Source organism: Guillardia theta, assembly GCF_000315625.1.
Source record: "Guillardia theta CCMP2712 unplaced genomic scaffold GUITHscaffold_16, whole genome shotgun sequence".
Classification (NCBI taxonomy): Eukaryota; class Cryptophyceae; order Pyrenomonadales; family Geminigeraceae; genus Guillardia; species Guillardia theta.
The window spans coordinates 369,927-378,835 of record NW_005434658.1 but is presented as its reverse complement, the minus strand read 5'-3'; the positions used below and the strand labels follow the sequence as shown (position 1 = coordinate 378,835).

Genomic DNA, 8,909 nt, shown 5'->3' with positions numbered 1-8,909 from the left:
CCTCTCTCCCTCTCCCTCTCCCTCTCCCTCTCCCTCTCCCTCTCCCTCTCCCTCTCTCTCTCCCTCTCCCTCTCCCTCTCCCTCTCCCTCTCCCTCTCCCTCTCTGTCCTTCATTTGTCTGCAGGACTTCACCAGTGAGAAGTCGACTATGAAACCAGCCAAGGTCAGGAGCCTCAATGATAACTTTGACTTCTGACTTCCTTCCTCCCCAGCCCACGTTGGATCCCTTCGGATCCAGCATCACGATCGGCATGTCCGACTACCCTTACCACACGACGACATACGAGGTACCAGCGCTCACCTCCATCCGCCATCCCCTCCTGCTCCTCCTCGTCCTCCTCCATGCTCACAATCCTTCCATGCCTGCCTATCCACTCCTCCTTTCCTCCAACCTGCTCCCCCTCTCCCAGTTCCACTGTCCCGTCTTTCCCTTCCCCTAACATTCACATCCCCCGCAGGACACGCTCGGCCGGTCCGCTACCATGGAGTACGACCGAACTCTAGTGTGACAGCTTAACCGTCCTTTTCTCGAAGGATTCATGTAAATGTACTTCTTAATGAATGCTCAGCACAAGGCCAGCTCAGCTTAGCTCCCTCCCAGCTCCTTTCACGAGGATCCTACGATAGTCTTGGCGAGGGAGGAAGGAGACTCGAAGTCAGAGGTCAAGTAGGTCTGCCTGTCCGCGTCGTAGAAGTTTCCGGTGAAGGGGCCGACCTCACTGCCGGGCGTCTTGTCCGGGCAAACGTAACGGTAGAGGGTCTTGTTGGCAGCCTTGACCTCCTTGTTCCACCCGCACTCAGCGCAGGCAGACATGGCGGAGTAGCAGAGGTTGTTGAAGTTCCTGCACGTCATGGTGGCCTGATAAGAGCTGACCACCGCGCGGCTGCGGCTGTTCTCGGCGCTCGTCATCAGTTCCTTGGCGAAGGTGGCGACCTTGTTCGCCTGGTCAACCACCTTCTCGTGCTCCTGCTGCCTCGCCTTGTACTCAGCCTCCAACTCGCTGGAGCTTCTGTTCAAAGTCCTCAGACTGTCGTACTTGGCCTCGGCGAGCTTGAACGCCACAGAGCTCTTGAGCACGGCCGAGTCTGCCTTGTTTGCCTTCATTCTGGCCGAAAGAGCCTTCTTGGCGGCCTGCATGCTGTCGACCATGTCCTTGTCGGCCTCCCAGATCGCGCTGTCCCTAGCTTTCATGAGGTCCCTCACTCTCTTGCACTCTGCCTTGTCACACTCGGGCATCACGTAGCATGAGATGGCCCTCTTGGTGAACTGATCCTGCCTGAAGTCGGAGAAGGGGGAGGAGAGCTCCTTGTACAAGGAGCTGATCCAGAAGTCGATGATCTTGGACGCCTCCTCCTCGTTCTCCGGCTGGCCGCCTCCCTTGGTCTTGGGAGTCAGCCTGAAGTAGAGCTTGATATCCTCGGCCGTGCATGCAACCCTGGAGTCGCTGATGCACTTGAACTCTCCCTGCACAAAAATCTTCTCCAGGGACTTGACGACGGAGTCTTGAAACTTGGCGATCTCAGCATCACTCACGACACCATCCTTGTTCTCATCCATAACCTGCGAACCGATGAGCCTGCTCGCTTGCTTCTCTCCTTCCTCCTCCTCCTCCTCCGTCCCTAAACATGTGCTATACTTGTCGCCAACTCTTGTTTCTAACAAAGAGCGCTAAGATTTTGTGAAAGATATCTCAACTTTTCTTTTGTTGAAAGAGAAGCAACGAATGTTTTCCAACGAGTGGTTGTAACCTTACAACACTTTCTTCTACCGCTTCTTCTAGTCACGCTATTGCTCCAAACACGGAAAGACATAATTCTACATCCTTCTCTCTCAACACATAGATCAAAAAGACAGATGCACACGCTTCACCCGAGGACGATCAATCGTGTTCATACCAGACAGCTACTTTACCCGAACACAGGAAAGATTGAGTAGTTTGCTCCCCAGTGGAACAGGGAGCAAACTGAATTCTCCTTGACTCATTGGTGTCGATACTTGTTTGAGGAGAATTAAGCATTCCTAAGCCGCAAATCGCCCTCCTCGTCTGTGATCCCTTGACCGCCTTTGTTGGTTTGCTGCATTTCTCCTTCTCTCTAAGATCACTATCATCAAATCAACTCCGAATCATCTTCTCATTATCATGACATCTCTTCTTCTCACGCATGTTTTCATCATGGCCTGTTCGTCATTTTCTTCTCACCTGCCATGGCGTAAGCCCGACTTCAAGTGCCACCCAGACCATTGGCAGCTCCTCTGAACCCACCCCACCCCATTGGGTAAAATCCATGACCCCTACCCCATCCACGTTTCCTTTGCAATCATTCCCACCGTCCTGAAACATGGACCCACCCTTTTCACCCAAAAAGTACCCATTAAATCCATCAAATCCGATCCAATCTGAATACCCACCCCCCAGTTCCATACCTTCCAGGACCCCATAACCCCTCATTGACAAGAAACGGTACATCTTTCAAACCCTGGGTCCTAGCGGTGTAGGACTTCCTACGCCCACGTCTTAGGAATGTGAGGACTACCTAAGAAATTAGGCTACCGTCCTGAAGTCATGGAACTACCCGTCATCTGTATCCTCACCCCACCCCCTGATCCCTGCGCTAAACCACCGGTGAAATGTCGCACAACCGGCCATGCCGACGTGGAGGCAGACCCTCCCCCACCCCCTTTAAATCCCATTCAAGGACCCCTATCCCTCAGAGCCGCAGTACCCCGCCACTCAGCCCGTTGTGGGGCCCGGCTCGGGAACCGATCTCATCCGAGGGCCCGGCGGGGCCCGGCCCCGCCCGGCCGGGGGGGCGAGACCGGCGTACGGCCCGGGCAGGGCTTGGCCGGGCCGCCACGTACGGTCAGTGGCCCGCCCCCGCTCACTGCGCGGGCGGTCCGGCACCGGTCAGCCGGGTGACCGTACCAGTGACCCCGGCCACGGCCCCGGTTCGCCTGACCGTCCGACTCCCCGGCGGGCGAGTGGGCAGGGGCGTCCGATTGGACAGCACCGTCGTGGTCGGCGTCCGGGCTTGAAGGCTAAGCCTGGTTAACTGAGACTTGAAGAGTCTGGCCGGGCCCGGAGCCTCCGCCGCCCGCTTTGCAGGCCCGGCCGCAAGTTGAAGTCGTTAATATCAGCGGGGCCGACTCCCGACTCGAGCCGCTGGTGCCGGGCAGCCACTACCCCTACCCCAGGTACAGAAGTCTTTTGACAGGGATGGGCTAACAGTGGGTGGTATCCCACCTCTACATGAAATCACCCCTCCGATGTATGACCTACCGCCATTTTCATGAATCAATTATACTAAAAATGACCCCTCCCTATCCACCAACCTATCATTAGATTCCTCCAGCCTCTTTAGAGTTCATAAATGACCACCGGTCCTCAATCACACCCCACTTACATATGAACCCCTCCTACCCCCCCAATCTCCTAGCCCTACCCCCCAAATCTCCTAGCTCTACCTCTATTAGATGCAGGTACTGAACCCCCTACCACCCTCTTGGAAGAAATCTAGTACCCTACCATTTGCAATCTCAAGTCAGGCCGAAACCACCCCTTCATTCCCAGCTCACCCCACCCACCTTTTCTCACAACCCCACCCCCCTTTTGTTTACTACCGTATGCATCTGGGAGAAGCTCACCTCAGAAGGCACATTCCCCCGGGGAGGGCATGGCAAGAGCTGGTGGTGGGCTAGTTGGAGGGGAAGGTACATGGGAGGTAGGAGGAGGAGTTCAAGGTTGAGGAGGAAGAGGAGGGCAGTGCGAGTCTCTCGAGGATCACGACGAGGACGAGGAGCATACGTGTACAGCAGCGAGTTGCAGAGACGGGAGGGCTCCTTTGAGAGTAGTCATCACAGTGGTATGTGCAAGGTGTTCAATGTTACTATGTGAGGATCTCATGGGTAACGAGTTGTAATCATGAGATTTTTCCTAGACATAACATGTCTAACTGCACACTACCATCTATGCTCGAGCATGCTTTGGGGGTTTTACACACAAGAAGAGATACAACGATCTTTCTTACGAAGGATTTTCACGACGGAACACCATTCTCACATTCAGTGGTTTGCCTAGATACGATGAAGTGAGAACCTGCCCGCTAACAAAACATGCCGGAATCATCGCCTGAGGTAAGAAATGATCATCAACGGCAGTGTTGTGCCGATTCCTGTCATAGTCACACGAGTAATATGACCATTGCTATGTTGAGCAGACATCAACGAATGGCCCAGAGCCTTCGTCAACCAAGGACGATGACGTGGAAGACGTTGATTCTACGAGGTAGACGAACAGCATGAGAGGATGGCTCGGCCTCTCACTTTGTCTTCAGAGTCCCCAAGGCAAGGTACAGCGACAGCCACGACGACAAGGATGCGGGAACGCGGAGAAATGGCGGAGATGCCAGCGGAGATGCTGTAGTTTCGATGATTCTCGATTCGGGATAGACGTGACTGTTGGGTGCAGCTCGTTCCTGGACCAGCTCGAGCTATTTTCGGGTATGACTCTGACTCGGTCTGCGAGCTTGCGTTTGCCGAGGGTCAGCTCCTTGAGGTGGACTATCGCTCGCTCCGCGTACCTTCACCCCTGTGACGTCTCGGGCTCAGGTGTTGGAGGTGCACGAGGATGGATGGTGCCTTGCGCGGACGGACCATGGCGCGAAAGGAATGGTGAGCGTCGGAGCTGGGCGGGAGCAGCAGGCCGGGGTTGACGGTTGGCCCGAGCAGGTGCCGTGCTCTTACATCAAGATGGAGCCGAGCGCCGAGTTCAGAGTCACATCGCCACACTGGGAGGAAGCGCCTGACGACAGTGAGTTCACTGCTACGGGAAGCTTGAAGAAAGTATCCAAGAAGAACGGGTATGTGACCCGCGCTCGCAGCGACCATTACCCTGCCTTTTTTTGCCTTCCGCTTCCTGCATCCTTCCTGCTACCTTCCGAACTTCCTCATCATATCTCTCTCCTCCTCTTCCTCCGAGCTCCCATTTCTTTGTTTGTTCTCTTTGTTGCAATCTTGCCCTCACCAGCCCGGTTCCTCTCGCTGTTGTGACTCGTCTATCACTCAATGACGGTCTTGACTTCTCCTCACAGAGAGCAAAGCCCTGACCTGCCGCCACTTCCTCCTCCTCGTACGGGATGCTTCCGGAGATCTATGTCTGTCTCCAGGGCCGAAAACTCCCTGAGCTTGTCCCATTGCCACGATAGCTTGTCCAGCATGGAGGTTGAAGAGCAGGACGAGGCGGCAGTGGAGCAGTCTGCAGCGAGGCCTTCTTCAGATGCTGACGAGGCAGCAAGCAAGGCGCCACGGGGAGATAGAGATACGACAGGAGCTGCCAGCATCAAGTCAGCTCCCAGATTTTGCGGTACAGGACCGAACGGAGACTGGGAGCATGTCCAGGTGAGTTTCGTGGTGGAAGATGCGGCGGTTGAGCTGACGGGAGTTATCAAGGTCATCACCCCCGACATGGCAAACAGGCTTGTTCTGAATCGTGGGGCTGTGTTTTCGAAGTACAGGTGATGGATTGTTGTGAAAAGAGGAGGAAGGGGACAAGGAGGATGTGTGAGAGGAAGAGGTGGTGATGGTGGTAGTGGAGGAGTGACGATGTTACAGTTACAAGAAAGGAATGGTTGGAGTGAAGCAAAAGTCAGACAGAATCGTATGGTTGTCTGGGGACAACAAGATCATGTGGCAAGACCCGAGCTCGAAATCAGTCCTGACTTCCAACATTTTGTGAGTGATTGTCCTTTGGGGAGGAGCTGTGGTGGAGATGTCGAAGAGCATGCGTTAAAGCGTCGGAGTGAATGGAGGTTCCTTGCAGAACTGGAGGAAACGCTTCTCCAAGCACTAGGCAGCCCGGATTCATCGTGGTGGGAGAGATCATCTCGATTTCGCGCACTGCGGTAACAACAATCCTCTCCTCTTGTCTGCTTCCTTCCCCTCACTCTCGCCTCAGCCTCATCATTACGGGGTGGACAATGAACTGAGCATCTACATCGTCACTACCCATCGCTCCCTCTTGCTGGAGGCCCCCAACAGGTGGACGCCTGCTCGGCTCAGTCTTCCCCGTCTGACACGGTTCTGCCGCACGCAGCGAGGAGAGGGAGTTCTGGTTCTCTGAGCTGAGCAAGATCGTTGAGACGGCTAAGGTGATCGAATCTCAGCATGAGGGGGGGAGGGGAAGGCAGGGAATGGAAGAGTGGAGGCGAGAGGATCTGAGCAGGGAGGGAAGTGGCGGGCAGGGCAAGAGCAGAGATGGGGAAAGAGCAGGGAGGGCGGAGGGGAGTCAAGGAGATATGAAGTTTGCGGGGGTTCAATCATTCTGACCCTGGACATGGCGTCTTGGTGTTTGGCAGGCTGAGCAGAGGGAGCGGAGGAGGCAGGTAACGCCCTGGCATGCCGAGGGTGAGCAAGGGAACTCATGTGTACGTTACCAGGAGAAGTGCCTGGAGAAAGACTTCAGCATGACTGAGAGGAGGAGGCAGTGGATGCAGGTCAGGCCCCTGCTGGGTCGCCACCCCACCTGACACCCCAGCAGGACATCCTGCCCAACTTCGAGAAGATGCGGGAAACCAAGCAGTGTCGAGCCCTTTGCTGGCTGGTGAGTCAGGCTCCGCACGATCCGCTGATCCTTTCCACATTTACATCGCTCCCCTCGCCGATCTTCCTCGAAGCTCGTCCACCCCTCGTTCCTTGCCTATCGCCTACCCCTCCGCTCTGCTCCTTGCTTGCCTCGTCCCTTGCCTGCTCGTCCTGTCTCAGCTCCTCCTCATCGTCATCTCTGCCTTCCCTAGCGTCTCACTTGCTGCTAGGGAGTCCCCACGAATCTCCGAGTTGAAGTCTGGAGAAAGTGCATCGGAAATCAGCTGCAGATCACTAAGGTGAAAATTCCTCCTTCCTCCAACTCCTCCCTCTGCCTACTCCTCCTCCCCCTCCTCCTGGAGTCGCATCGCCCCTACCCCCGTACCATCTCTGTCCTGCTGCTCCCTCTCCGTTCCTCGTCCTCCTCCCTTTCCTCTGCTGCCGTCACCCTTACCTTCTCGCCTTCCATCTGCTGGGACTGAGCTGGACCCGACAGGAGCTGTACGACATCTTCAGGAGCCATGCGCAGAGAGCTCGACGGGATCTTGAGAAGAGTCTTGAGATCGGTAGGGAGGGGGAAGAGGGGTCCTGGCGGGCTGACGCTGCTGCTGCTCAGCGATGAACGACCCCAACAACCAGCACGCGCTGCTGGGGTCCGAGTCAAGTCTAAAGGTGAGGGGAGTGCGAGTTGCGGTTGGGGGCGTGTACTCGAGGAGGAGGAGGAGGAGGAGGAGGAGGAGGAGGAGGAGGAGGAGGAGCAGCAGCAGCAGCAGGAAGCAGCAGCAGCAGCAGCAGGAAGCAGCAGCAGCAGCAGCAGGAAGCAGGAGCAGGACCATGAGGTTGAGGGTGAGGATAAGATGAAAAGAAAAAAGGACAAGTCTTTCTGGAAGTTGAGAAGAGGAGATGGAGGCAGCGGTAGAGAAATTAGCTATGAGGAAGAAGAAGATTCATGGGGGGAGAGGAGTTTTGGTTGGAGGGCTGGGGGGCCTGACGAAGGAGGTAGTGGTTCCTGACATCCCCCTCCTCCTCAGGTGTTGGACAAGGATCTTCCGCGCACCTTCAGAGAACTCGGTGCTTGGCGTCGTCCTGTTGCTGAGAGGAGGGAGGGGAGAGGGAGAGGGAGAGGGAGAGGGAGTGGAGGGAGGAGGTGGCAGAAGACGAGGACGAGGACGAGGACGACGAAGAGCTCACTGTATGCTGGCAGGATTTTTCCATCAAGGGGGGCCGCTAGAGGCTCAGCTGAGGGACGTGCTGGAGGCGTACATCTTCTACAGGCCAGATGTTGGGTGAGGCAACGAAGATAGAGGGGGGGGCAGGAGCAGGGGAAGGGGAAGGAGCAGGAGCAGGAGCAGGAGCGGGAGCAGGAGCAGGAGCGGGAGCGGGAGCAGGGCTTGAGGGGGAAAGGAGGGGGTTGAAACTTTCTCATGTTCTCTCCAGTTATGTGCAAGGGATGAGCTACCTCGCTGCGATGCTCCTCCTCACGATGGACACCTACCAGGTGACCGTCTCATCAACTTGCCTCCTCCTCTTCTGCCCTCTCATCTCATCCTCCTGCTCCTGCTCCTGCTCCTGCTCCTTCCTCGTGGACTACTTCCTCCTCCTCAACCGTTCTCACCATCTTCATTGTTTGTTCCCTTCCGTTCTTCTTCTCTTCGCTATCGTCTGACTCGCTTCTCCTCTCGCAGGCGTTCGTCGCTCTCACCAACCTCCTCCACAGGTCGACAGTGACCCCAGCAGCTCCGACATGTCCTGACGTCTCGGCAGTCATTACTTCCTCTCCTTCTTCGCCATGGACATGCTGCAGGTAAGAGGAAGCCGCCATGCCTGACCCTGAACCACATCCCTTTCCTCTCTCCTCTCCTCCTCTCCCCCCTTGTATCTCCCTGCATTCCTCGTTCTCATCTCCTCCTCCTCCTCCTCCTCCTCCTGCTCCCTTGTGGCCTCCTCTCCTCCTCTGCGTATCGTTCCTGCCAGCCGACTGATAGGCGACTGTTTACCTTCAGATTCGCATTCGCTTCAGCGTCTTCGAGCATTTCTTCGAGCGACTGGTGAGGCAGGAGGGGAGGAAGCGACGTCTGACGTCTTTACAGCTCCCTGACCTCTTCGAGACCTTCCAAGAGCTTGGAGTGACAACTGACTTGTACCTGGTGATGACCACGATGACGATGACGATGATGATGATGACGATGATGATGATGATGATGATGATGATGATGATGATGATGACGATGATGATGATGACGATGATGATGAGTGCGGTTTAGTGGTGGGTCGAGTCTGATCGTGATTCTGTGTGCTGTCTGTTCATTCTTTCCTTGTTTCGTCTTTCCCC

General features: G+C 55.8%; 3 protein-coding genes across 3 annotated transcripts in view; 2 read left to right on the top strand and 1 right to left on the bottom strand.

The window, feature by feature from the left end:
* Nucleotides 1-509, top strand: part of GUITHDRAFT_104297 (hypothetical protein) — a gene marked incomplete at both ends in the record, with an annotated part of 2,510 nt that extends 2,001 nt beyond the window's left edge. The window contains 3 exons of the mRNA XM_005836822.1: nucleotides 125-163; nucleotides 213-287; nucleotides 459-509. Coding sequence (XP_005836879.1) covers nucleotides 125-163; nucleotides 213-287; nucleotides 459-509 — 165 coding nt within the window. The remainder of the gene's footprint in view (nucleotides 1-124; nucleotides 164-212; nucleotides 288-458) is intronic.
* A 98-nt stretch (nucleotides 510-607) lies between these two features.
* Nucleotides 608-1,558, bottom strand: GUITHDRAFT_104296 (hypothetical protein; the record flags this gene model as incomplete). The annotated part of the gene is made up of 1 exon (XM_005836821.1): nucleotides 608-1,558. The coding sequence occupies one exon, from the start codon at nucleotides 1,556-1,558 to the stop codon at nucleotides 608-610; it is 951 nt and encodes a 316-aa protein (XP_005836878.1).
* A 2,553-nt stretch (nucleotides 1,559-4,111) lies between these two features.
* The window catches only part of GUITHDRAFT_135591 (hypothetical protein), a gene marked incomplete at both ends in the record, with an annotated part of 5,855 nt that continues 1,057 nt past the window's right edge, over nucleotides 4,112-8,909 (top strand). The window contains 23 exons of the mRNA XM_005836820.1: nucleotides 4,112-4,132; nucleotides 4,216-4,283; nucleotides 4,333-4,417; nucleotides 4,467-4,553; nucleotides 4,607-4,857; nucleotides 5,164-5,511; nucleotides 5,609-5,728; nucleotides 5,817-5,898; nucleotides 5,952-6,034; nucleotides 6,090-6,144; nucleotides 6,352-6,378; nucleotides 6,433-6,489; nucleotides 6,534-6,596; nucleotides 6,808-6,876; nucleotides 7,074-7,143; nucleotides 7,194-7,249; nucleotides 7,450-7,576; nucleotides 7,782-7,863; nucleotides 8,015-8,075; nucleotides 8,263-8,294; nucleotides 8,342-8,381; nucleotides 8,563-8,625; nucleotides 8,668-8,717. Of these exons, the coding sequence (XP_005836877.1) occupies nucleotides 4,112-4,132; nucleotides 4,216-4,283; nucleotides 4,333-4,417; nucleotides 4,467-4,553; nucleotides 4,607-4,857; nucleotides 5,164-5,511; nucleotides 5,609-5,728; nucleotides 5,817-5,898; nucleotides 5,952-6,034; nucleotides 6,090-6,144; nucleotides 6,352-6,378; nucleotides 6,433-6,489; nucleotides 6,534-6,596; nucleotides 6,808-6,876; nucleotides 7,074-7,143; nucleotides 7,194-7,249; nucleotides 7,450-7,576; nucleotides 7,782-7,863; nucleotides 8,015-8,075; nucleotides 8,263-8,294; nucleotides 8,342-8,381; nucleotides 8,563-8,625; nucleotides 8,668-8,717 (1,997 nt within the window). The remainder of the gene's footprint in view (nucleotides 4,133-4,215; nucleotides 4,284-4,332; nucleotides 4,418-4,466; nucleotides 4,554-4,606; nucleotides 4,858-5,163; nucleotides 5,512-5,608; nucleotides 5,729-5,816; nucleotides 5,899-5,951; nucleotides 6,035-6,089; nucleotides 6,145-6,351; nucleotides 6,379-6,432; nucleotides 6,490-6,533; nucleotides 6,597-6,807; nucleotides 6,877-7,073; nucleotides 7,144-7,193; nucleotides 7,250-7,449; nucleotides 7,577-7,781; nucleotides 7,864-8,014; nucleotides 8,076-8,262; nucleotides 8,295-8,341; nucleotides 8,382-8,562; nucleotides 8,626-8,667; nucleotides 8,718-8,909) is intronic.